Source organism: Nipponia nippon, unplaced genomic scaffold, assembly GCF_047370975.1.
Source record: "Nipponia nippon isolate SJK-2023a ecotype South Korea unplaced genomic scaffold, ASM4737097v1 scaffold_9, whole genome shotgun sequence".
Taxonomy (NCBI): domain Eukaryota; kingdom Metazoa; phylum Chordata; class Aves; order Pelecaniformes; family Threskiornithidae; genus Nipponia; species Nipponia nippon.
This window is the reverse complement of record NW_028262413.1, coordinates 49,296,151-49,318,958: the sequence shown is the minus strand read 5'-3', so window position 1 is coordinate 49,318,958 and position 22,808 is coordinate 49,296,151. Positions and strand designations below refer to the sequence as shown.

General features: G+C 67.0%; 3 protein-coding genes across 6 annotated transcripts; 2 read left to right on the top strand and 1 right to left on the bottom strand.

Moving 5' to 3' along the window:
* The first annotated feature begins 321 nt into the window (after positions 1–321).
* On the top strand, positions 322–7,432 carry UNC45A (unc-45 myosin chaperone A). The gene is made up of 20 exons (XM_087744787.1): positions 322–376; positions 561–719; positions 1,468–1,504; positions 1,605–1,780; positions 1,881–1,973; positions 2,231–2,398; positions 2,537–2,705; positions 2,970–3,140; positions 3,271–3,442; positions 3,662–3,962; positions 4,112–4,206; positions 4,284–4,425; positions 4,601–4,741; positions 4,895–5,022; positions 5,252–5,318; positions 5,494–5,607; positions 6,112–6,227; positions 6,324–6,441; positions 6,547–6,702; positions 6,939–7,432. Exons 1-20 carry the CDS (start codon positions 365–367, stop codon positions 7,197–7,199), a joined length of 2,796 nt encoding a protein of 931 aa, XP_087600913.1. The 5' UTR covers positions 322–364; the 3' UTR covers positions 7,200–7,432.
* A 76-nt stretch (positions 7,433–7,508) lies between these two features.
* RCCD1 (RCC1 domain containing 1) lies at positions 7,509–14,997 on the top strand. 2 transcript variants are annotated; one of them, XM_087744798.1, is made up of 7 exons: positions 7,509–7,682; positions 8,697–9,027; positions 13,440–13,561; positions 13,777–13,881; positions 14,016–14,131; positions 14,336–14,365; positions 14,620–14,997. In XM_087744798.1, the coding sequence occupies exons 1-7, from the start codon at positions 7,526–7,528 to the stop codon at positions 14,893–14,895; spliced, it is 1,137 nt and encodes a 378-aa protein (XP_087600924.1). In that variant the 5' UTR covers positions 7,509–7,525; the 3' UTR covers positions 14,896–14,997. The 2 variants fall into 2 exon arrangements, with proteins under 2 accessions (XP_087600924.1, XP_087600925.1); XM_087744799.1 differs by having other exon boundaries at positions 14,016–14,168.
* A 143-nt stretch (positions 14,998–15,140) lies between these two features.
* On the bottom strand, positions 15,141–22,753 carry PRC1 (protein regulator of cytokinesis 1). 3 transcript variants are annotated; one of them, XM_087744795.1, is made up of 14 exons: positions 22,367–22,753; positions 22,096–22,228; positions 21,559–21,681; positions 20,959–21,192; positions 20,706–20,876; positions 20,312–20,461; positions 19,898–20,045; positions 19,613–19,749; positions 19,226–19,321; positions 18,917–19,063; positions 18,388–18,498; positions 17,982–18,092; positions 17,340–17,525; positions 15,141–16,333 (listed from the first exon to the last, which is right to left on the bottom strand). In XM_087744795.1, exons 1-14 carry the CDS (start codon positions 22,375–22,377, stop codon positions 16,256–16,258), a joined length of 1,836 nt encoding a protein of 611 aa, XP_087600921.1. In that variant the 5' UTR covers positions 22,378–22,753; the 3' UTR covers positions 15,141–16,255. The 3 variants fall into 3 exon arrangements, with proteins under 3 accessions (XP_087600921.1, XP_087600923.1, XP_087600922.1); XM_087744797.1 differs by having other exon boundaries at positions 17,417–17,525; XM_087744796.1 differs by having other exon boundaries at positions 18,397–18,498.
* Between the last annotated feature and the right edge of the window lie 55 nt (positions 22,754–22,808).

Genomic DNA, 22,808 nt, shown 5'->3' with positions numbered 1-22,808 from the left:
CCCGCCCTGCGGCCCCCCGGGAGGGCGCCAGCCCCGCTCCCGCCCCCCCCGCAGCGCCCGCGCCCCCGGGGGGCTCCCGCCGCCGCCCCCCGGTGCCCCCGGCCGCGGCTGCTGAGGGGGGGCCGGGGCGGGGGCGGGGGGGGGGACGGGGGAGGCACGGGAGGACACACGGTGCGGGGACACGGGGGGGGGACGACGCGGGACAGGGACACACACGAGGTCGCACGTGGCCGGTGCCGGGACCGCCGGGCCGCGGGGGGGCGCTGGAGGCTGCCGCCCCGCCCCCGTCACGTGACACGGGCGGTGGCGTCCGCGTTCCCCGGGCGATCGGCGGTGACGTCACGGGCGCGGCGAGAGAGGCGCGATGGAGGAGGCGGTGAGCGGGGCCGGCGGGGCCGGGCCGGGGCCGGGGAGGGCGGGCGGGCGGCTGCCGGGGATGGGCCCGGCGCGGCGGGGGGCCGGTGCCCAGGGCCCATCCCCGGGGCAGCCGCCCGTGGCGGGGTCGGGGCCGGGCCCGGGTCCCCCCCGGCGCCCGTGTCCCAGCCGGTGCCCGTCGGCAGGTGACGGCGGGGCAGCTGCGGGAGCGGGGCAACGCGCTCTTCCAGGCGGGGGACCACGCCGCGGCCCTCGCCGCCTACACGCAGGCGCTGAGCCTCTGCGACGCCGAGCCGGAGCGAGCCGTGCTGCACCGCAACCGGGCCGCCTGCTACCTGAAGCTGGTGAGAGCGGGGCGGCGCCGCCGGGCCTGCGGCAACCTGCCCGGCCGCCCCGGCCTGCTGGGGCTGGGCCCCGGCCTGCCGGGGCTGCGCCTTCGCCAGCTGCGCGCCTGCGCTGGCAGGCCCGGTCGGTCCCCGGGCAGGGCGCCGTCGGTCGGTCCCCGGGCAGGGTGCCGTCGGTCGGTCCCCGGGCAGGGTGCCGTCCGTCAGTCCCCGGGCAGGGTGCCGTCCGTCAGTCCCCGGGCAGGGTGCTGTCTGTCCCCAGGCAGGGCACTCTCTGGTGTTTTCCCTGCTTGCCCTCTCTCCTGGCCCTGCCCGCTGTCCCGCACTGCTCCTGTCGGGGCCAGGGCAGGGCGCTCCCATCCATGCCTGGGCTGTGCGAATGCTCTGGGGCCGTGCCCCAGGCGGTCACAGCATCTCTGATCTCCCACCATGGAGCTGTCTCTGAGGCAAGGGGGAGCACAAGGAACTTCAGGGGTTCAGGTAACCCAGGAGTGCTTGAAAAGCATCAGGGAGCCCTAGGGCTCCTCGGGGACCCTGTGAGGGTTGTGCTCTGGGAAGGCCGGGGTGCCCTGCTGGGCTGGCTCACCGTCCTCAGTGACACTGTTCCCGTCCTCAAACCCCACGGTCCTTTCCCTGCTCTTCTCTCTAAAGCGGCGGGAGATGCCTCTGCCCGCAGCAGGCTGGGCTGAGCGAGGCCTGCACGGGCAGCACGTCAGGCGTTTCCCTCTCGCCGACTCTCTCTCTGCAGGAGGACTACGCCAAGGCAGAGGCTGATGCATCTAAAGGTCAGTGGTGGCTGGCAGGGGACTGGCCTGTGTGCATGGCCTGTCCGGGCAGACCGGGGCGGTCCAGGGGCTTTGCCATAGATCCCCTGCTCATCCGCAGCCATTGAAGCCGATGGCCGGGACATGAAGGCGCTGTTCCGCCGGAGCCAGGCACTGCAGAAGCTGGGCCGCCTGGACCAGGCCGTCAGCGACCTGCAGCGGTGCGTGAGCCTGGAGCCTAAGAACAAGGCCTTCCAGGAGGCCTTGCGTGCCCTGGGGAGCACCATGCATGAGAAGGTGAGCGGGGAGGTGGCGTGGGGGCTGCTGTGGCCCCCTTTGGGCGTTGTGGGCTCAGGGGAGTGGTGAGGGCTGAGCTGCTCTTTCTGCTCTGTCTCAGATGAAGACTATGTCCTGTACGGACTCGAAGGTAGAGCAGATGTTCCAGATCTTGCTGGATCCTGAAGAAAAGGATGCGGACAAGCAGCAAAAGGTCTGAGCTTTGGGGAGCGGAGGGCTTGGCTGGAAGGCAGGGAGGGGAGGGATGGTAATCCCAGGTCGGCGGTGCTGGCTGAGCAGTGCTGCCCAGGCGAGCCTGGGCTTCCCGCCGGCAGAACGTGTTCCCCGGAGGTTGGGGGCGGAAGGCAGGGGCCTGCGGCTGCCCAGCCGTCTCCCACTGGGGAGGTTCCCTGCGCACGCTGGGCTGCGTTCTGGTGGGCAGGTGCCCCAGACGTGTCTCTCCTTTCCCAGGCTGCGCAGAACCTGATTGTGCTGGCGCGAGAGGAGGCCGGAGCAGAGAAAATCTTCCAAAGCGATGGCGTGCGGCTGCTGACGCAGCTGCTCGACACGGCCAAGGCTGACCTGATGCTGGCGGCCCTGCGCACCCTGGTGGGGCTCTGCTCCGGGCACCGCTCCCGGGTAGGTCCTCTGAGCTGTCACCTGCCAGGCCTGAGCTCGTGAGAGCCTTGTTGTGACAGGGAACCATCCTGATAAGGTGCTGGGAAGCACTAAGACTTCCCCAAAGCCTCCAGCAGACAGTTGTGCTTGTACCTGCAGACCATGGCCATCCTGGCGGAGCTGGGGGCCCCTCGTCTCTCGGCGGTGCTGGGTGTGGAGCACGAGCAGGTTTCCCTGGCTGCCTGCAACCTCCTGCACGTGATGTTCGATTCCCTGAAGGAGGGGCTGCAGAAGGATTTCCGTGGCAAGGAGGATGCGGTGGTGCTGGGTGAGTGCCTGCTGCCCTGGCTGGCTGGCGTGGGGTGGGGAGAGCGCCCTGGGGAGGCGCTGAGCTGCAGCGGGTTCTTCTCCCACTGCCCGCCTTGTCAGTGCTCCCTGCCGCCGGGCTGGGGCTCTGGGCCAGGGTTGATGACGAGGTTGAGCAGGGAGGCAGGAGCCCCTGGTCATGGCAGCATCTTCTGCCAGCCTTACCGCGGCAGGGATGAGGCCTGTGCCCAGGGCACTGACTGCTGGGCACTGTCTCTTCTGGAAGATTCCTCCAAGGACCTGAAACTGCTGATCAAGCACCTCCTGGAGCTGCTAGCACTGGAAGGGGCCTCTGCGCACGGCCGCGACAACGCCCTCAACCTGCTCATCAAGGTGGTGCCCAGGAAGTCACCGAAGGAGACCAACAACAGCATGAGCCTCTGGGTGATCGACCAGGGTGAGCAGAACAGCCTGCAGCGTCCCGCTGGGGCATCGCACCCCTCTGCCTCAGGGTGCCACGCGCCTCGGCTCTGCCTGCGCACCCCGTTTTGCTCCTCACTGGGGCACCTGACCTCACGTTCTCCTAGGCCTGAAGAAGATCCTGGAGGTAGGAAGTACAGTGTGCGGCGCCCCGGGCAGCCTGCCCGTGACGGAGAACAGCCGGATGAGCGCCTCGGTTCTGCTGAGCAAACTTTACGATGACCTGAAATGCGATGCCGAGAGGGAGAACTTCCACCACTTGTGCGAGGACTACGTGAGGTGAGCCCGGGCGTCCCTGGGGGCGGAGGGGGGGTTCAGTCGCACGCAGCCGGCAGCCCTCTGGGGAAGCAGCAGCACCCCTGTCCCCAGACCTTTTTGCTCTTCGTGATAAAAGCCGATTGCAGACCCCCCCGAGACCTGCTGTGTTGGGGTTCAGCAGCGGGGCTGCAGGCGGTGGGTGGGATCAGCCTTACCCTTCCTGGTGGTCTTCTCCTGCAGGAGCTGGTTCGAGGGGCACGAGCTGGCTGGGAAGCTGCGGGCCATCCAGACGGTGTCGTGCCTGCTGCAGGGCCCCTCGGATGCTGGGAACAGGGTGCTGGAGCTGGAGGGGATCATGGACAGCGTGCTGTCCCTCTGCGCCTCCGTCTGCGAGGCCCACCAGCTGGTAGCGGTGGAGGCGCTGATCCACGCTGCCGACAAGGCCAAGCGTGCCTCCTTCATCACCGCCAACGGCGTCAGCCTGCTCAAGGAGATCTATAAGCACAGCGAGAGGGACAGCATCCGCATCCGGGCACTGGTGGTGAGTGTGGCAGGATGGGAGGAGCGGCTGTGCCAAGCCCTTGGGTGCTGCAGGGCCCATGGGTCCGCAGCACTGTCCCTTCCCTGCCGGGGGGCTCTCACAGGCACCTTGGGGTGACCGTGGCTCTGACGCTCTGCTCCTGGCTGCAGGGGCTCTGCAAGCTGGGATCCGCTGGAGGCACCGACTTCAGCATGAAGCAGTTTGCCGAGGGCTCCACGATGAAATTGGCCAAGCAGTGCCGCAAGTGAGTGCCGCCGGGCGAGGGGCGGGGGGGAGCCGGGCAGGGTGCCCCGCAGCTGGGCTCACGGGGCCATCTCCCAGGTGGCTCTGCAACGAGACGATCGATGCGGGCACGCGGCGCTGGGCGGTGGAGGGCCTGGCCTACCTCACCTTCGATGCGGATGTCAAGGAGGAGTTTGTGGAGGACAAGGCAGCGATGCAGGCCATGTTCCAGCTGGCCAAGGTGGGTGCCGAGTGCTGCGGTGGGTGCCCTGGCACCGGGGAAACGTGCCAGAGGGCTTTGGGGGCTCACGCTGCGGGGCTGGGGTGTGTGCAAGGGCCCAGCGGTGCTGGGTGGGCTCGAGCCCTGGCCCGTCCTCTCTGTTGTGGATGTGATGGGTGTCCTGTTATCGCTGCAGTCGGAGGACAGGAGCGTGCTCTATGCGGTTGCCTCCACGCTAGTGAACTGCACCAACAGCTACGACCACGAGGAGCCGGACCCCCAGATGCTGGAGCTGGCCAAGTACGCCAAGCAGCACATTCCGGAGCAGCACCCCAAGGTGAGCAGGGCACGGCCGTTCGCAGGAGCTGCCGGGAGCCCTGGCCCTGGGGGAGAGCGTGCGAGTGAGCAAAGCCCGGGGTCCTGGGTGGGGACAGGGCGTCCTTGGGGCCTTCAGGGGTGAGGCCAAGCGGTGAACCTGCCTCTGGGACAGGACAAGCCGGAGTTTGTGAAGCGCCGGGTGCGGAAGCTGCTAACAGCTGGTGTGGTGTCGGCTCTGGCCTGCATGGTGAAGAGCGAGAACCCGGCGCTCACTAACTCCTGCCGGGAGCTGATCTCCAGGTATGGGTGTGCAGGGGGGTGGCAGGGAGGGAGCTGGGTTCTGAGGCTGCCAGCGGCCTGCCCGTGTCCTGCCGGCAAACTGACGTGCCTGTGGTGAATGCAAGCTCCTAGGAGCAGAAAGGGGGTGTCCGGGAGTCTGGTACAGCCTGGGCCCGCTGCAGGTGTCTGGGTGCTGTTGGGACCCGCTGTGGCAGGTCCCTGCCTCCAGCTGTTCCCGCTTTGTCCGTAGGGTGTTCCTGGCGCTGGTGGAGGAGGCGGAGGACCGGGGCGGTGTGGTTGCGCAGGGAGGAGGCAAGGTGAGGGGACAGGCCTCGCCGTGCCGCTGGCCCGCGCCTCGCGGCGGGGCTCTGGGGAGGGCTGGGTCTGCGGGGGGCGGCTGTGGTTTGGCAGGGGACCACACTGGCTCCCTCGTACAGGAGACTCGGGGAAGCTGGGGCTGCGGTGACCTGGCTGCTCTGTCTCCGTCTGCAGGCTCTCATCCCGCTGTCCCTGGAGGGCACCGAGGTGGGGCAGACCAAGGCAGCTCAGGCCCTGGCAAAGATCACCATCACCTCCAACCCGGAGATGGCCTTCCCCGGAGAGCGGGTGAGCGTCGCCGCTGCGGGGACAGGTCTGCCAAGCAGCGGCCCTGCAGCGGGGCCGGGGCTGCAGCAGGGGCTCGCCCTGCCGTGTACGCCCGGGCTGCCACAGCCAGGCCTACGTCTGCTCCGGGGAGGCATGGGGCTGAGCAGCGCGAGGAGGGGCTGCCCCGGCAGGAGCTGCCTGGGTCCCTCTGTGCGGCATCTGGGATAGGGTGGGCTTCTGCTCCTCCTCGCCCGCCGGGAAGGGGCTCGGCAGCCCCGGAGCTGAAGGCCGCAGGACTGATGATCCTGCACCGCAGGAACTGCCAGCAAGGGTTTGCCCTTCCCTGGGGAGCAGGAGGTGGCAAGACCCTTGCTGTTCCCCGCAAAGGCCCGATGGCTTAGGCCTGACCACGGGAGCAGCTCTGCCTTTAGGCTGGGCTCAGGGCTCCCTCCACCCCCTGCTCCACGGGGTGCAGAGTCCCTGCCCCTCGCTCAGGGCTCGAGCCCTGCGCTGCTGTCTCCACAGATCTACGAGGTGGTCCGGCCCTTGGTGAGCCTTCTGCACCTTCAGCGCACAGGCCTGGAGAACTTCGAGGGGCTGATGGCGTTAACCAACCTGGCTGGCATCAGCGAGAGGCTGCGGTAGGGGCAGTGGGGCCAGCGCGGAGCTGGACCGGGTCGGGGGGGAGGAGGGGGGCCTGGCCCGGGGGCACGCTGCTCACACGCGCCCCGCCGCAGGCAGAAGATCCTGAAGGAGAAGGCCGTGCCGATGATTGAGGGGTACATGTTTGAGGAGCATGAGCTGATCCGGCTGGCTGCGACGGAGTGCATGTGCAACATGGCCATGAGCAAGGAGGTGAGGGCCGGGCCGGGGCGCACTGGGCTCTGCGCCGGGCTGCGCCGCGCTCTGCGCCGGGCTGCCAGCCCCCATGCCCCCACCCACCCCGCTCCTCCCCTGCAGGTGCAGGAGCTGTTCCTGGCCGAGGGCAGCGACCGGCTGAAGCTGATGGTGCTGTACAGCGGGGAGGAGGACGAGAAGCTGCGGCGGGCAGCCTCGGGGACCCTGGCCATGCTGACCGCCCTGCACCCCCCCATCTGCAAGCGGATCCCCCAGGTGGTGAGTGCCCAGCAGCGGGGGGCACCCGGGACCCCCGGGGACAGCACCTAGTGTCCCAAATTCCCTCTCCTGGTGTCCTGGAGCTGTGTCCCAGCCCCAGGAGACGGAGCAGCCTGTCCTGACCTCAGCCTGACTCCGAGCCAGGGCTGGGGGTGTCGGGGAGCCATCGGGGCTGCGGGGAGCTGGCCCCCCTCTGTCGGGGGGCAGTGCTGAGTGCGGCCCCGCTCCCCCCGCAGACGGTGCACTGGCTGGAGATCCTGCAGGCCCTGCTGCTGAGCCCCAGCGCCGAGCTGCAGCACCGCGGGGCCGTGGTGGTGATGAACATGATGGCGGCCGAGCGGGAGGTGGCGGAGCAGCTCATCGCCAGCGAGATGCTGGAGATCCTCTCGGTGCTCGCCAAGGAGAAGGACAAGCCGCGGGTGGCCCAGGCGGCCACGGAGAGCCTGGCGCAGGCGGTGGCCTACGGCCTCATCAAGCCCAACCCCGGCCAGGAGTGAGGGCCCGCGGGGTGCCCACGCACGCTGCTCGCTGCTCCGGGCCCCGGCTGCCCGGGGGCTGGGGCCACCGCCGCGCTCGGCGGCACCGGCCCGGGGCCCCGGGGCGAGGGGGAGGATGGGGCTCACCGCTGCCTCTGCCACCGTCTGCCTTAACCGGGAGGGCCGGCCCGGGGCCCGGGAGGGCGGCGGGCCCGCCCGGTGACACCGCACTAAAGCTGCTCTTGGACCACGGACCCGCCTCCGTCCGTCCGTCCGTCCGTCCCTCCCTCCCTCCCTCCCTCCGTCCCTCCGCCCGCCGGGGCCGCCCCGCCCCGCCCCGCCCCGCCATGGCGGCGCCGCGCCGCGCCTGGCTGCTCTTCGGCTTCAGCCCCGAGGAGGCGGCGGGGGAACCGGGGCCAGGCCCAGGGCCGCGGCGGCTGGAGTCGGGCCCCGGGGGGATCCGCCGCGTCTGGCCCGCCTGGAGCTACGTGGTCGTGGAGACCGGTGAGCGCCCGGGCCGGTGCCCGCGCCCCCGGCCCCCCCCCCCCCCCGGCGCCGCTGCCGTTCTGTGCCCCGTTCCCCCCGCGCTGCCTCGGACGGCGGGCCCCTGTTCCCCCCCCCCCCGCGGTACCGGGCCCCCGGGATGTCCCTGTGATCCTCCCAGGGCCGGTCCCTCCGGGATGTTCCCTCCGCCAGCCCCGGGATGCCCCCGCCCCGGCCGGTGCCGCTCCCTCCGGGATGTCCCCGTTCCCCCCCAGCGCCGGTCCCGGGATGTTCCCGTTTCCCTCGCCCCCGGTGTCGGTTCCCCGGGATGTCCCCGTTCCCCCCGCGGCGGTACCGGTCCCCCCGGGATGTCGCCGTCCCCGGTGTCGATCTCCCCGGGATTATCCCCGTCCTCTCCAGCCCCGGCTCTCCCGGGATGCCCCCGTTTCCCCCCCTCCCCGGTGCCGGTCCCCCCGGGATGCCCCCGTTCTCCCCCCCCAGCCCCGGTTCCCCCGGGATGCCCCCGTTCCCCCCGCCCCCGGGATGCCTCCCCCCCGACGGTACTGGTCCCCCGGGATGCCCCCGTTTCCCCCCTCCCCGGTGACGGTCCCCCCGGGATGCCCCCGTTCTCCTCCCCCCCCCCAGCCCCGGTGCCCCCGGGATTCCCCCGTTCCCCCTCCCAGCGCCGGTCCCTCCGGGATGCCCCCGTTCTCCCCCAGCCCCGGTGCCCCCGGGATTCCCCCGTTCCCCCTCCCAGCGCCGGTTTCCCCGGGATGCCTCCCCCCCCCGACGGTACCGGTCCCCCGGGATGCCCCCGTTTACCCCCCTCCCCGGTGCCGGTTCCCCCGGGATTCCCCCGTTCCCCCTCCCAGCGCCGGTTCCCCTGGGATGCCCCCGTTCTCCCCCCCTCAGCCCCGGTTCCCCCGGGATGCCCCCGTTCCCCCCGCCTCCGGGATGCCTCCCCTCCCCCCCTCGGGATGTCCGGTCCCCCGCGATGCCCCCGGCCCCCCCCGGCTGACGGCCCCGCCGCGGCAGGCGCGGGGCTGGAGGTGCGGAGCGCGGGGCTGCGGCGGCGGCTGCCGGGCTGGGCCGAGGCGCTGCCCTCCGAGACCCACCTGCTGCTGCGGCGGCGGGCGGCGGCGCTGCGGGGGGCGCGGCGGGGGGCGCCCGCCTGGAGCCGGGCCCTGCCGCCGGGGCCCCGCCGCCCCCCGCCGCTGCCGCTGCTGCCCGGCGGCTTCGCCACCCCCCGGCCGCCCTTCTTCGCCGCGCTGCCCGCCGCGGTGCGGGCCCGGGGGCTGGCCCTGGGCCACGAACACGTCCTGGCGCTGGGCGACGCCGGGGAGACCTACGCCTGGGGCGGCGGGAGGTGAGCGGGGCGCGGTGCGGGGCCGCGGGGGGCGGGAGGGGACGGGGGCGTGGGGGGCGGGAGTGGTGCGGGAGGTGAGGGGTGCGGGAAGGGACGGGGCTGCAGGGTGCGGGAGCCGTGCGGGGAGGGGACGGGGGTGCGGGAGCGGTGCGGCGCTGCAGGGTGCAGGAGGGGGCCGCGGGAGGGGTGCGGGGAGGATGCAGGCGCAGGGCGTCCGCCCCGCAGAAGGAGTGCGAGGGGCAGGGCGGGTGTCCCGGAGGGGCGCAGGGGGTGCGGGAGAAGGGTGGCAGCGGGTCGGCGGGGGTTAGGAGGGAAGGCGGGAGGGCTGCGGCGGCGGGCATGGCATGAAGGACGCGAGGGGACGGGGACGGGTGCTGAGCGTGCCGGGGGGACGCAGAGAGGATGATGGGGGTGCAAGGGGGACACCAGGGAGGACACGGGGTGGGACTGGGGGGGTGAGAGGGGGTCACCTCAGGGTCTGAGCCCCCCGTTAGCTTGCAGGCTTAAAACAAACTGGTTCAAGTCTCTGTAGCGTTGATGGATTAGTCAACACAGCGAAATAATCTAATAAAATGATTACATGATCAGTAAACTAATTAGCTAGTAAACAGAGCGCTCATTACTTCTGATCCTGTTATTCTTTAAGGTGTTGCATGTAATTAGTTAGCTACAGTTACTAACTCTTAAGTAACCTTGATTGCAGACAGCTGCTGTGGAGCTGCCACCCTTTCTCCTTTCCCTGCGCCCTCCTGCGCTGCCTGGTCAGGGTGCCGTCTGTCCTTCCCTCCCTGCCCAGGCTGCTCGGCGCTCGGGGCGGGTGCGGGGGCTGTGGGGGCCCGGGGGGGGGGGGGGTGTGCAGCAGGGACGGGGTATTGGGGCGCAAGCCCATCCCTCCTTACCCTCCCACATCCCTTGGCGTTAGGGTGCCGGTCCACCCCTCTGGGCTCTCCCACACCTCGTCTTCGGGCCAGCGGTGCAATGGAGGGGCCAGCGGGTCGTCCCCAACACTGTTCCCTGTTGGTCCCAGTTTTGCCACTCATACCCAAATCTGGCATTTCTCGCACCGTCACTGAGCAATCTCGGCCTCGTACAGCGTTGCTGATGTGCCCGGTGCACCCTCCCTGAAGGGCGCTCACCCCCCGGCCGTGTGTGCCCCCCGCGCCTGCGCTCCCCTTCCCGCTGGGTCCCCCCTCGCTGGCCCCGCGCGTCCTCGGGTAGCCCTGTCTCCTCCATGGGTGCTGGGGCCGCGGCTCCTGCGGGGCCTCTGGCTCGTGGCCCCGTTGGGGCGGCCTCCGAGGACATTCGGGTCTCTCTGCGTGACCACTGAGGTCCCTGCCCTCCCTTCTGGCTGCGTCTGCTGCAGCTTGCAGGATACCCGGGCACGTGTAACCCTCCCATCCGGTCCTGCAGCACTGCTCCTGGGGCACCCGGTGCTGCATGTGCAGGGCGACGGAGGTCTGGTCTCCTCGCAGCGCTAGGGACACAGCCGCAGGGTGTGGTATCGGGGTAACACAGCCGCAGGGTTTGGGGACTGCCCCATAAACCCATCACGCCAGGGCTGTACAATCGGCAGTTCCCTCGCGGTCCCCGGTTAAAAGGTTTTTATTCTCTCGTGCTCGGTAGGCTGTCGGCTTTCCCGTCTCAGCTTCTCCCTGGGTGCTGCAGGGATGCCGGGATGTTTCATCCCGGCCGGCCGGGTCCCCGGCTGAGGCTGTTGGTGCTCTCCTTCCCACGGGTGCCTGGTGGCCGGGCACCGTGGCTGTGCCCTGCCTCGGCCTTCGCCCGGCTGCTTCAGAGCAGTGCAAGGCTCAGCTCCCTCTGTTCCTGCGCCTCTGTAACGTAGCACAAACCCACCAAGCCGCCAGCAAAGACCTGTTTGTTTCCGAGAGGGAGGTCGGTGCCATCCGTCTGTTAACGCTTCGGTACGAGATGCTGCTGCTGCAGTCCCGTAGGAGAGGAGTAAACGCTTGGGAAAAGCGTCTAACCCCCGACGCCCTGTTCCACGTGCCAGCAGCTCTACTTGGGTGCGATAAATAGCCAGAGGCTTCGTTCAGTTTCATCTCTTACAGGAGTTTTCTGTTAGTTCGGGGGTTGCTTTCGCCCGTGCTGCCCCACGTCCCGTAACGTTCTCCCAGAAGACGACCGAGGGCGCAGCTCCAGGCCATCCCTCCCCCAGATCCCGTGATTTCCACTGCCCGGCGCCTGCCAAGGGATTCCTGCTTCTCCCTTTGCTCCGAGGCCGAGGTGCGGTTACGCGTTTGCCAACAGAAGGTGCCGGTTCCTACCCGTGCCGCACTCTGCGTCGCTCGTATGCAGCCCCGCAGCTGCGGCTGCACCGGGTTCCTGCCCCGTCCGGCGCCATCAGTTCCGGCACTGTGGGCTAAACCCCGCTGGGGCCGCGGCACGCGGCGATGCAGCCTCTCAGTGCCAGGGCTGCAAAGGTGCGCCGGGAGCCGTGGGCCACTAAAGCCCCGTTACTGCAGGGCTCGTTTCTGGGCGTAGCTGAGGCATCGCTCGGTAAATCCGTCGGGTTGCGGCCGTGCGTCCCCAGCGCCGCAGACAGATCTGCACTGTGTTAGTCCTGACCACAGTAACTCTTAGGCGTTAATATCCGTAGGGTGGAAGGGATTACGTGTTCCTCTTTGCTACTTAGGAAGGCAAACCCAGCGCATTCTGGTGGGCGCAGCCAGCAGCGCTGCGTGCCCGGGCCCGTCGCCCTCCCCCGGTGGCTCTGATCGCCTCGGGAGCGTTTTGTTCCCCGTTCTCTGGTCTTTGGTGGCTGGGGTCTTGGCCAGCTGCGCCTCATAGCAAACATACAGCTCAGGTCATGTCAGCAGTTGTTGTATTTGCAGATGCTCCATTATCTCGTCCTTCTTGCTTTCCCTTCAGAGGAAAGGTTTCTACAGTTGTGAATGTCTATTTTAGTATTAATTTTTTTTTTTTTTTTTTTTTTTTTGGAAAAGCTAAATGCCGTGGTTAAGCTTTGGTTATGTGACAGGGCTGAGAATCCTCTAACGCATCCCTGGGCCGTGTCCCGCAGTGTTGCAGCTCCTCTGTACAGCAGCCGGGCGCAGGCCCCGCTCAGGCCGTCACAGCCTCTGCCTTAAGGCTGTAGCTGCCGTCACCTGCTTGGGCCGGAGCGCCCGGAGCCCCTTTCCCCGCTGCCGCGGTCCCGTCCCTGCCCATCGGCTCTTGGAGCCGCTGCGCAGGGCCTGCAGCCATGCCGGGGACCGGCCCCGCTCGCAGCCCCGCCGGGTGCCCCCCCTTTGCCTTGGGCTGCTGCAGACGTCCGCGGGAAGGAAAGCAAAAAGCCTTTCCAGTGGCGCTGCAGTAGCAGTTTTTGGCGTTCTGTTCTGACACTTTGATGATCCCCAGGACTCAACGCTACCGTCATCTGCGACGTGCGGCTGAGCTGTTTATTTTACCTTTGTAGCCACAGCCAACTCTTTCTGCCTTTGCACCAGCTTTGACAATTAAAGCCACCGGTGCGTTATGTTCCACTTCCTCACCACAACCCCCCCCCCAGTCTGTAACTGGGCTGTCAGGGTTCTGGTCCCGCTGGGCAGCGCCGTTCCACCAGTGCTCAGCTTTTCCCTATTTCTGGAGTCAGCGCTTCCCCTCAGCTGTGGTTATTCCTGCAGCGGCTCAGGCTCTGCCGGCCTGAACGGTGCCAGGAGCTGCGTGCACCTCATTGCCTTCGCCTTCTCCCAGGCGCCGCGGGCCCATTAGTGCTCGGCACTGCTGGCAGCACCGGCGGAGGCACCGCTCGCCCACGCAGGGAGGGTTTCGCACATGTCGGTGTGTGGGTCCGGGTCCTGCCCCGCGTAGCCCACACGGGCCTGCCCTCCTTTCTGTGCCCGCCGTGTGAAATGCTGGCTGTGGCGCTGGTGCCACCCCCCGATGAGCCCAAACTTGTCCCCTTGTGGGATCCCTGCTTTTGCTTTCAGGCTTGGGGCCAAACCGATTGCTGCCACTGCGCTGTTGATTGCTGGCTCAGCACGGCCCAGAAAAATAGGCTCAGCAATCAACGAGCTGATCCATGGACTAACTCATAAACAAACACATGAATTAATTCCGAGTTGTGTCATTTGCCGCGCCGTTGCACGGGGATTGCACGACAACACAGACTCTTGTCTCCTGTTGCGCAGCTGCTACTGAATTACAGCCTGGCGTGCCGCAGCCCGCCGGCACCGGGCCCCCGCGGGCTGGCACCAGGCGCAGGCACCCGCCTTCCCCCAGGCCTCGGGACGCAGCCCCGGCGGGGGGTCCCGGGGGCCGGGTCGGCGGCAGCAGCGGGCAGGAGGGGCTCGGTCAGGACCGCGGGCTCATGGCGGGGCAGGGAGGCGCGAGGGCTGCCAGGGAGACTGGCGATGGGGTGCGGGAGGTGTCTGTCCGTGTGTGTCTCCCTGCAGGCATGGGCAGCTCGGCCACGGGAGCCTGGAGTCAGAGCCGCAGCCGCGGCTGGTGGAGGCGTTGGCCGGTGTGCCGATGCAGGCGGTGGCAGCTGGCGGGTGGCATTCGGCCAGCGTTAGCGGTGAGGGGCCATGCCGGGTTGGGGGGTTGGGGTGGCAGTGTAAGGCCCCGGCAGGACCAGTCCCCAGGTCCCTGGTCCCGGGGAGCCCGGTGCACAGCGCTGTGCCGTGTGTGGTTGGTGCCGGAGCCCCCCGAGCCCCCAGCTGCTGCCGCTGATGCCGGCGAGGGTTCAGGGCTGAGCTCTGGGGCCGCCCCGACGCGCTCTCCCCCGTGCAGTGGCAGGAGACCTCTACGTGTGGGGCTGGAACGAGTCGGGCCAGCTGGCCCTGCCCTCCAAAGCGCTGGCAGAAGAGCGGGCACAGGACGAGGACACAGGTGCAGGTGAGGGTGCTGCTGGTCGCTGCTGGGTCCCTGCACAGCCGCAGGCAGCGCCGGCGGCTCGGTGCGGGGCCGGTGCGGTTTGAGCCTGGCAGAGCCTGGTCGCTCCCAGGAGCTGAGGGTCGGCTCTTCCCCAGGGGACGCCGAGCTGAGGCCCCACCAGGCGCCGCTGGCCGCCGAGGACGCGGCTTTCATTTCCATCCAGGCGTTCCCGGCGCTGCTGGATCTGCCCCTGGACCTGGAGGTCAGCAAGGTCAGCTGCGGGTCCCGGCACACGGCTGTCGTCACACGTGAGTGCCCGGCTCTCGCCGGCGGGGCCGCAGGCAGCACCCCTGCTTTTGGTGCTGCCCAGGAGCGGGGCCGGGGCTGACGGGGCCCCAGGCGGGCAGAGGCCAGAGGCCGGCAGCCCCTGTGCTGCCGTGCGGGCGCTGGCTGATGGGTGCCGTCCCGTTTGCAGGAGGCGGCGAGCTCTACACCTGGGGCTGGGGTAAGTGATGCCTGGGCTCTGGGATGGTACAACACCCCCCAGCAGCAGCTTTCGTTTTCTACTCCCTTACCCTTGCCTGCTGCTACTTGCACGACGATTTATTTTATCACTGTGAGGTTTCATAGCAGAGCAGTTCCATGGCTCCTGGCTGGAGCCGTTCGTACAGGGGTGCTCTCACGTTTCCTCCCTCCCCCCGGGGAGCCGTCGCCCTGTGAGGGCAGAGCCACATCGTGGCACGACTCTTGTGTCTGCAGGTAAATACGGGCAGCTGGGACACGGGGACAACGCCAGCTCTGACCAGCCACGCCGCGTCGAGGGCCTGGTGGCCGAGGGGCTGCGGGCAGAGGAGGTGGTGTGCGGGCCCTGGACCACCTACGTCTGCGTGCTGGAGCCCTGAGGGCCCCACAGCCTCCACCGCTGCCTGCGGCAAGGAAGACACGGGCAGGCTCTGCCCCTGCCCGCCTGCTGCCAGGACCGGCCCCGGCCCCGGCCCCCCTCTGCCCCCCAGGACCGGGCCTGGCCAGGTTTAGCCCACCGTGAACTGAACTTGCACCCGGGGGCTGGAGCTGCACGAGTGCTAAAGATGACAAGGGCAGGACTCTACGCCATTTATTACATCTATTTTTCTGTAACGGCTGCAGTGGTGGTTTGTGTCGCGTACAAAGGACGGTCCCACCTTCCCCGGACCCCTCCAGCGCCAGCCCCGGCTTAAAGCCATGCCTGACCCTCCTCCCCTCCCCCCAGCTGCACCCCCAGACACACAAACAGCAGCAGCTATGTACACATATACGTATTATTCCCATGAACAGTATGTACAGAGTTACAGAGCAAGGGGACAGAACCTGGAGAATAAATAACAGCACGTGGGGGACTGTAGTGATAACAAGGTGCAAATTCGTCATGATCAGGGACAGACACATATGTACAGAACTTCGTTAACAAAGGTGCAAACAGGCCCCCCGAGCCGTGCCGCGCCGCCAAAGCGCTGGGTGCGCTGTCCTCTGCCGGAGCAAAGGGCGAGGGAGGGCAGCGGGCAGCACTGGCCGGTGTGGAGCAGGTCCTGGGGGGGACAAGCTGCCCCCCCTTCCCAGCGGCAGGGAAGAAGGCCTTGTCCCGCTGTAGCTTGCTTTCTTGCTAGTAATGCGTGCTCAGGCGCTCCCTGCCCCAGGCTCTGCCCCTCCACGGCGCGGGGATGGAGCAGCAGGGCTCCAGGAGGAGGCCTGCTCAGGCTTGGCTCCTGCAAAGTGCCCTGCTCCCCCCCGGGGCCCCCCGGCCTCGCAGCCGGTGTGGGAGAGGCGAGAGCCTGGCCCCCGCGCCCCGCTGCAGCAGGGGGGATCCTGGCACTCAGGTCAAGCGAAGCCTGCTAAGGGAACCTCGGCTAAAGCAAGTCCCCACTAAAACGAGCCTGCTGGGATGTGGAGAAAGGAAGATGCTGATGGACAACAGCTATAGAAATGGAGGGGGAAAAAGCCTATGACGAAAGGCAGCGAAGCCAGCTCTCCCCAGTAGGTCCTGTCTGTCCCGGAGCATGCGCCGCGAGGCAGAGCCCCGTGCCTGAGCACCAACACTCGCCCCAGCCGGGCTGCGGCAGGAGCCAGCACCCACCGCTGCGCTACCCTAACGCGACTGCGTACTCAAATCTTTAATCACAAACATTTGCAAGAATTCCCCAAATAAAAGCAAGTTTTTAAAAGTGCCCCTTTCACACCCTACCCTGGCAGGCAGGACCCCCCGCCCCGCAGAGCGCCAGGCTGGCCGCAGGAGGGCCTGGGAGCCAGGTAAAAGCTAACCCTCCTGCAGGGAGGCTTTGGGCGCGGGGGAGCCGCGTAACCTCTGCCGGAGCAGCGACTCACTACGACTACGAGCGGCTGGAGGCTGGCAGGCAGCGCCTCAGCAGAAGGCGGTGGTGGTGGTGGAGTTCAGGACGCGGGAGCTACTGTCAGACCTGGAAGCCTTTGAAAGTTCGCGCTGTGGAAACAAGAAGCGGGAGATGGGGATGAGGGGACAGAGCGGGGAGCTACGCAGAGCCCTTGCTGCGTGGCTTTGTGGGAAAGCAGGAATGGCTCCAGGCAGGCGAAGCTGCTCCTGCTGGTTTGTTTGGGCTCCCCACCCTGTCTTGCTTCAGAAGAGGGCAGGAAAGCCTTAGCAGCGAGTAGCTGAGAAAACTCGGAGCCCATCAGCCTCCAAGAAGCAGGAGTAGCTGTTGCCCAAACAGCCCCAGGCTGGGAACTGCATCCCTCCCTCCTGCAGCTGGCAGCAGGCAGGCTGCCTGTCCTGGGAATCACTCTGCTAGGTCAGCGGAAAGCAGACAGGCTGCCCCTCAGCCAAGGGAAGCAGGAGGACGGGGACAGCCATGCCCGGCTGCTGGAGGAAGGGAACACCTAGCAGGAGTCTGCCTCCATCGCAAACCCGCACCCTCCCTCTCCCCCTGATGGAGTTTGGGCAGCGAGAGCGCTGCTGCTGCCTGCGGCCCAGGGCACCCCGCTGCAGCCCCTGGAGAGGCGGGGGAGCGTCGCCACCCCGCGACACACTGCATCAAGGGACCCGGACCTCAGGGACGGGGGGGACTTTGCTCAAGCAGCCATAAGCAGACCCACCTCGGGAGAGCGGCTGCATCCCTGCAGCGGGCTGTTCCAGAGGGCCTGGGCCACGTACGGCTTTGCCCTGCCCGGGGCTGGGAGGTGCCCCCGCCACCAGCCTTTGTCTTGCGTGTGTGCCTGCTCCCCCCTGGGCTGCTCAGGGCCTTTACGTGACGTGAGCAGTGCTCGGCCTCAGCCACCAAACCTCAATTTTAAGTTCTCAATGCAGAGCCCACAGATCTGCTGCCACGGGCGCTGGCAGAACAAGCTGCTCTGCGCGGGGGCACTGGGAGGGCTGTGCGGAGCTGCAGCCCCATGGGGCGCTCTGGGAGGGGGGGGAGCACAGCCCCTGTGCTGCCCAGCGAGGGGAGGCGGGTTTAGAAGAGGTGAATTACCGCAAACTCAGAATAGGTGCTGGCAACAGAATTAACGCTGTGGTTACGCTGGGCAGGGGCTGTGGGGGTGCACCCACCGCTCAGGGTGGTTCCGTTCAGCTGGGACACGTTCTCCTTGTTCCTCTCCCTGTGTCCAGGACGGGGGGGCTTTGCAGCCACGCGGCTGGGGGTCCGAGCCTGGCCAAACTATGGGAAGAAGCAACAGTTAGACAGGGCACAAGAATCAAGCAGAGCTAGGAGAGCCGCGCTAGCTTCACTGCCTGTCGCTCTGTGGTACCAGAATAGTTTCAAGCTCCAGGAGCCCTCCGTGGTCTAGGCCTCAATTCCAATCCCAGAAACACACAGCACCACACCCAGATTTTGAAGGTCCCCCAAGCTGCAGGCTCAGCACAGAGGCATGCTAGAAATCCGGGCTGGAGGAAGACTGCCTGAATGCTGCTACTACCCTCCTCCTCATCCTCCAGGTCCCAGAAATATCCTGCCAGGATCGTGGCAGCCCAACACGGCAGGCTATGGACAAACAGGGGCTTTTGCACTCCAGGAGCTTGGCAGGGGAGGCAGCGATATGCAATGCGACACAGCAGTCGGAGCTCACCCATCTCCTCCCCAGCCCACCCAGCAACTCCCGGGAAAGCTCCTTACCTTCCCTCCGGAAGGTGGCAACCGAGATGTTGGCGAGTGGTAGATGGTTCCCCCAAAAGCTGAACGAACGGTGCTGTTGGGTGTGGCGCTGGAGATGGACGTGCCGTTGAGCTGAGGGGAAAAGTGGAGCACACGTCAGCTGGGGAGGGAGCCGGCGGCTGCAGAGCCTTCTGCCTCCAGAGCACCACAGCGCAATGGGCTTGGTTGTCCCCAGGGAGAACAGAGGTGCCTGTGGCCTGGGCCCTTTCCCTGCGTCCATCATGCCGCCACAGCACCCTGAACCCTCCCTGCATCTCTGCGCGGGACCGAGGCCAGCCCAAGGCAAGGCAGAGCTCCAGCCGAGCGACGGCGCTCAGCCCCCGGCGGGGTCCCAGCACACCTACGCTGCTTCGCGCAGACAGTTTACCTTCCTTACTTTGCCAGGTGTGTGGGGGCCGAGCACTCGCCGCTTGATGGGTGTCCGCGGGGTGCTTCCGTACATCATCTCTGCCTCAATCTGGCGGCTTTTCTTCAGGTGCTGCGAGAGAGATCTGCACTTACAAACCCGAGCAGGGGAACAGCGCAGAGCCGGCCGCACAGAGCCGCGGAGCTCTGCTTTGCCACGCAGTGCCAGGGGAAGGGCAGGCATCTGACAGCGGGCAACGTCTGCGGCACAGGCAAGCAGCAGGTATTTCAACAGAGATTTACAAGTATCCAGAGCCAAGCTGCAGGTCTGGCACAGCTGAGGCCAGGAAAGGGGCTCAACACACACAGACACCGATAGCGATGGACACCAGTCCCGCTGCCAAAGAAAAGTGACTGTCTGCAGAGCCGTGTCCAGGCGGAGAGCGAGAAGAGAGCGAGCCCCGGGCAGCGGCTGCGGCAGCTACCCCAGCCGTTCAAGGCGGCAGAGGCTCCTCCAGGCCAGGAGGCCACACACAGGGCTTCGTGCTTACCCGCTCCTGTTTCTCCTTCTCTTTCTCCAGGCGGTACAGCTGCCACTGCTCTGCCACGTACTCCATGAACTGCTGCCCCTTCACCAGGAAGGTCCCCTCGCACTCCTGCTCCCAGGCCTGGACCCTGCTCTCCAGCTCCTCCTGCAGCTGATGAGGACACAAGGGCAGAGTAGAGGGGCTGCCCTCCCGAACCTGGGCATCTCCATGCCCAGAGACAGCCCTTGCTGGCCCTAACTGCTGCGCTTCTCCTCGGCCAGCGCTACGCAGGCCTGTCTGGGACTATGGCTTCTTCTCCAGGGCTGAACCTACCTTGGAAAGGGTCTTCTGCAGCTTTGCTCGCTGCTTCTCTTCTTTCAGCAGATTCCCCCCACGGTTGGCGAAGCGACTGGGGTCAGTTGCTTTCCTCTGGTACAGAAGGGAGGTCAGGAGAGAACCAAAGCACCCTGCCCAGCCTCGCAGCCCAGCATACACCCCACAGGACACAGATGCTGGAGGAAGCCACCCCTGCCGCGCAGCCCCCCATCACGGGCCATACCAGTGCTCTAGATACAGCACCCCATCCCCTCGTCAACCCACTGAGGCTTCCTAGTGCCTCCTGGCCTTGCCCAACAGCACTCTGCACGTGGGAGCGGAGGCGTGCGCTGCCCGGTGACCTAGCGCTGAGCCAGGCAGAGCACGTTCCTGCCCGGACAATACCTCCAGCTCCAGGAACAGCTTCCAGTTCTCTTCCCATTTCTGGACAGCCTCAAACAGATCTTTGTGTGTTTCATAGTAGCTCTTCATCTTCACCACCTCAGCATCGTGGAGCTCGAGCAGGGTCTCCGTATAGTCCTCTGGAGAGGATACAACAGCAGGTTCAGGAAGCAACTGGGATCCCCACACCCTTGAGAGCCGAGGGCAGCCCTTCTCGGCAGCCGGCCTGCCAGCAGGCAGCCTACAGCTCCCACAGGGGAGTCAGCGAGTGGAAGAACCAGCACCCACCATCGTAATAAGGGCTGAAGCTCTCCCTCTGCTCCTGACTGTAGAAGCATTTGTCCCAGTAGTCAGCCAGCTCTGCCCGGATTGCCTGAATCACAGATTTCATGTTCTGCAGCTTCAGCTCCTCCAGATGGTCCACTTCCAACTGCAGCTGCCAACAAGATCAGAGCACAGATTCAGAGAAGTCAGCGTGAGAAACAGAGCAGAACAGGATTTATCTTCTGCATAAGCCACTTTCCAAGATGAGGCAGTCACCAGCACCAACTCCCAGCTCCTCCACCCGCGAGGGCAGGTTTGGCCTGCTCACCTCACACCTGTCTGCTGCAAGCAGCTCCCCCACTCCGGCTGAGCAAACAGGAGTGTGAAACCCCGAGCTGCTGCCCCCCAGCCCCCGCAAGGGCACAGGGTGGTCCTTACAGCTTTCCTGGTTTTGGCTCTGGACCCAGCCACGTGCACCGCAGAAGACTCTCTCTCCTCCACAGGAACCTGCAGCCTTTCCCAAAGCGCAACGATTCTGGAGCGCAGCTCCGTGCACACAGCTTCGTTCAGGGATCGCCGGGCTTCCAGCTACAGGAGGGAAGGCACAGGGTCAGCACCAGCGAGGGCACGCGCAGGCCGCGTGCTCTACTGCGGCTAGCAAAGCCACTCGCTCGTCTTCCAAGATCTCCTTGCAAAAGCCCCCGAAAGGATGCTCTAACGCTCGGGCTTGCTGAAAACCCAGCAGTGGCTCTTTACATCGCAGTGCCAGCTGCTGCCAGGACCCATCAACAGCCTCCACAGCAAGCAACGCTGCCTCGGTGCGCCAACGTACCTGCTGCAGCAGGTTCTGGAGGGCAGCGATGTTGTCCGTGGACAAACAGAAGGCTTCCTCGTCCTCGCACACCACATCCCGCTCAAAGCTTGTGTCTGGAGTGTGGTCCAGCTCCTCCATGAGCAGGATGATTTGCCGCTTGCTGCTGACAAACTCTTCTCGCCTTTGCTCCTGGAGGTGACGACCGGCATTAGAAACTAGCGAGCACCTTGCGTGCCGGCCTCGGCGAGATCCTTGCCCCCTCTCCGCTTACCTTCTCGGCGGTCAGGGAGGCCAAGTGGCGCCGGTAACGGTCCAGGTCCTCCAGGCTGGGCACGGCGTTGCTGTCGATGCAGAATGGGGCTGTGCAGAGGATGTCGCACAAGTCTCGATCTTGTTCTTGCAGGGTTTTCAGCTCCTGCTTCCTGTCCCTTTTCTGCTTTAACATCACTTCCACGCGGGTGCGCAAATTCTTCTCCATCTGCAGAATGGTGCTTTCTTCCTCTACCTAGAAGAGTCCAGAAATCAGCTCTCCTCCACAAGTCTCGCAGACCTGACTCACGTCTTTAAGGCTTCTTAAACGAAGCGCTGGGACGCAAGCCCTAGTTCTGAGCAAGGTGTTTCCCAGGAAGGTGCAAATGCAGCAGCAACACACCAAATGAGATGCTGCAAGGCACCCGGCCCCCTCGCTACCATCTCCCAGCATCCGACCTGTGAGGAGCCACAAAGCCTTCGCCTCTACCAAGTGCCAGGAAGAGTGGTTTTGAACAGGCGCTGCCTTGCGAGCTCCAGCCTCACTGAGACACCCGGGCAGAGGCCGGGCGGCAGAAGACTGTTGCCAACAGGATCCTAGGAGTGAAAAGCAATGCCTTACCTCAAAGGGGTCCAGCTGGAGCTCCCTGCAGAGGGTATCCAGCTCCTTCCGACATAAGGCAATGCTCTTCAAGAGGCGCTCCTTCAGGCTCTCCTCCTCCGCGACCATCATGTCCAGGAGGCTCTGCAGCACAGGCGTGGGGAGAGAGGCAGGGTGAAGCCGCGGGGGCGGAGAGCGGGCAGGCCGGTGGGGCCACAGCCAGAGAGCTGCCCCGGGGGCCAGGCGAGGGACGGGCCGGAGGCAGGGGCAGGCGGCGCGGGTGCCCGGCGGGAGTGGGCAGCATGGGGCGAGGGCAGAGCCGCAGCGACGTCCCGGGTGCCCCCGACCCGGGCTGGGAGCTCGGGCTGCTCCCTCTAGAGCCGGCCGGCCCCGCACTCACCGCCTGGCCCGGGGGCTCCCAGAGAGCGCGTCTGGGCGAGCTGAGGCCGAGCTGCCCGGGCCCCGGGGGGCTCTCGCTGGCTGCAGCCCAGCAGCGGGCCCGGGGGTCACTCGGCCCCAGGAACCCCCCCGCCCCGGGGTCACCCCCCTTCCCCTCACCTTGATGTGCTTCTTGACGACGTCGGTGCGCTCCAGACGCTGCTCCTCGGGGATGCCGATCTCCTCCCAGATGTCCCGCAGGGCCGCCATGGCTCGGTTCAGGCACGACACGGCCTCGGCCGCCAGCACCTCACTGCGGGCAGCGGGACCCGCCGGCCGTCAGCAGCCGCCGGACGGGGCCCAGGTCCCCCCGCCCGGGGCCCCGCCGCCCTCCCGGTGCCCCCTGCCCGGGACCCCGCCGCCCTCCCGGTGCCCCCCCGCCGCCCCGCACCTCTTCCTCATGGCGGCCGCTGCGCTCTGCGTCCCCCGCTCGCTCCGCCGATTCAAACTCGCCTCCCGGACGCGCTCATTGGCTGCCGGCAGCGATGCCGTCACCGCGGGCCCCGCCCACAACCGCCGCCGGGGCCGCGCCCTCCCCGCCAGCCCTCTCTGCCCGGCGGCCGGTCCCGCCCCAAGCCGGCCGCCAGCCAATAGCAGCCGAGACCCTTCAGCGCTTCTAACCAATCGCAAGCCGGAGCGGCACCGCCCATGTCGTCACGCCTAACGGCACTCGCGCGCGCTCAGCATTTGACAGCGACCACGTGACCACGCGCGGCAGCCACACCCACCCGGGGCCGTGCCCGAGCGCCACTGCGCATGCGCTCCCTCCCGCCCCGTTTCCCCCCCCCCCCCCCCGGTCCCCGCCGCCTCCCCCGGCCCCGGCCGCGGCGGGA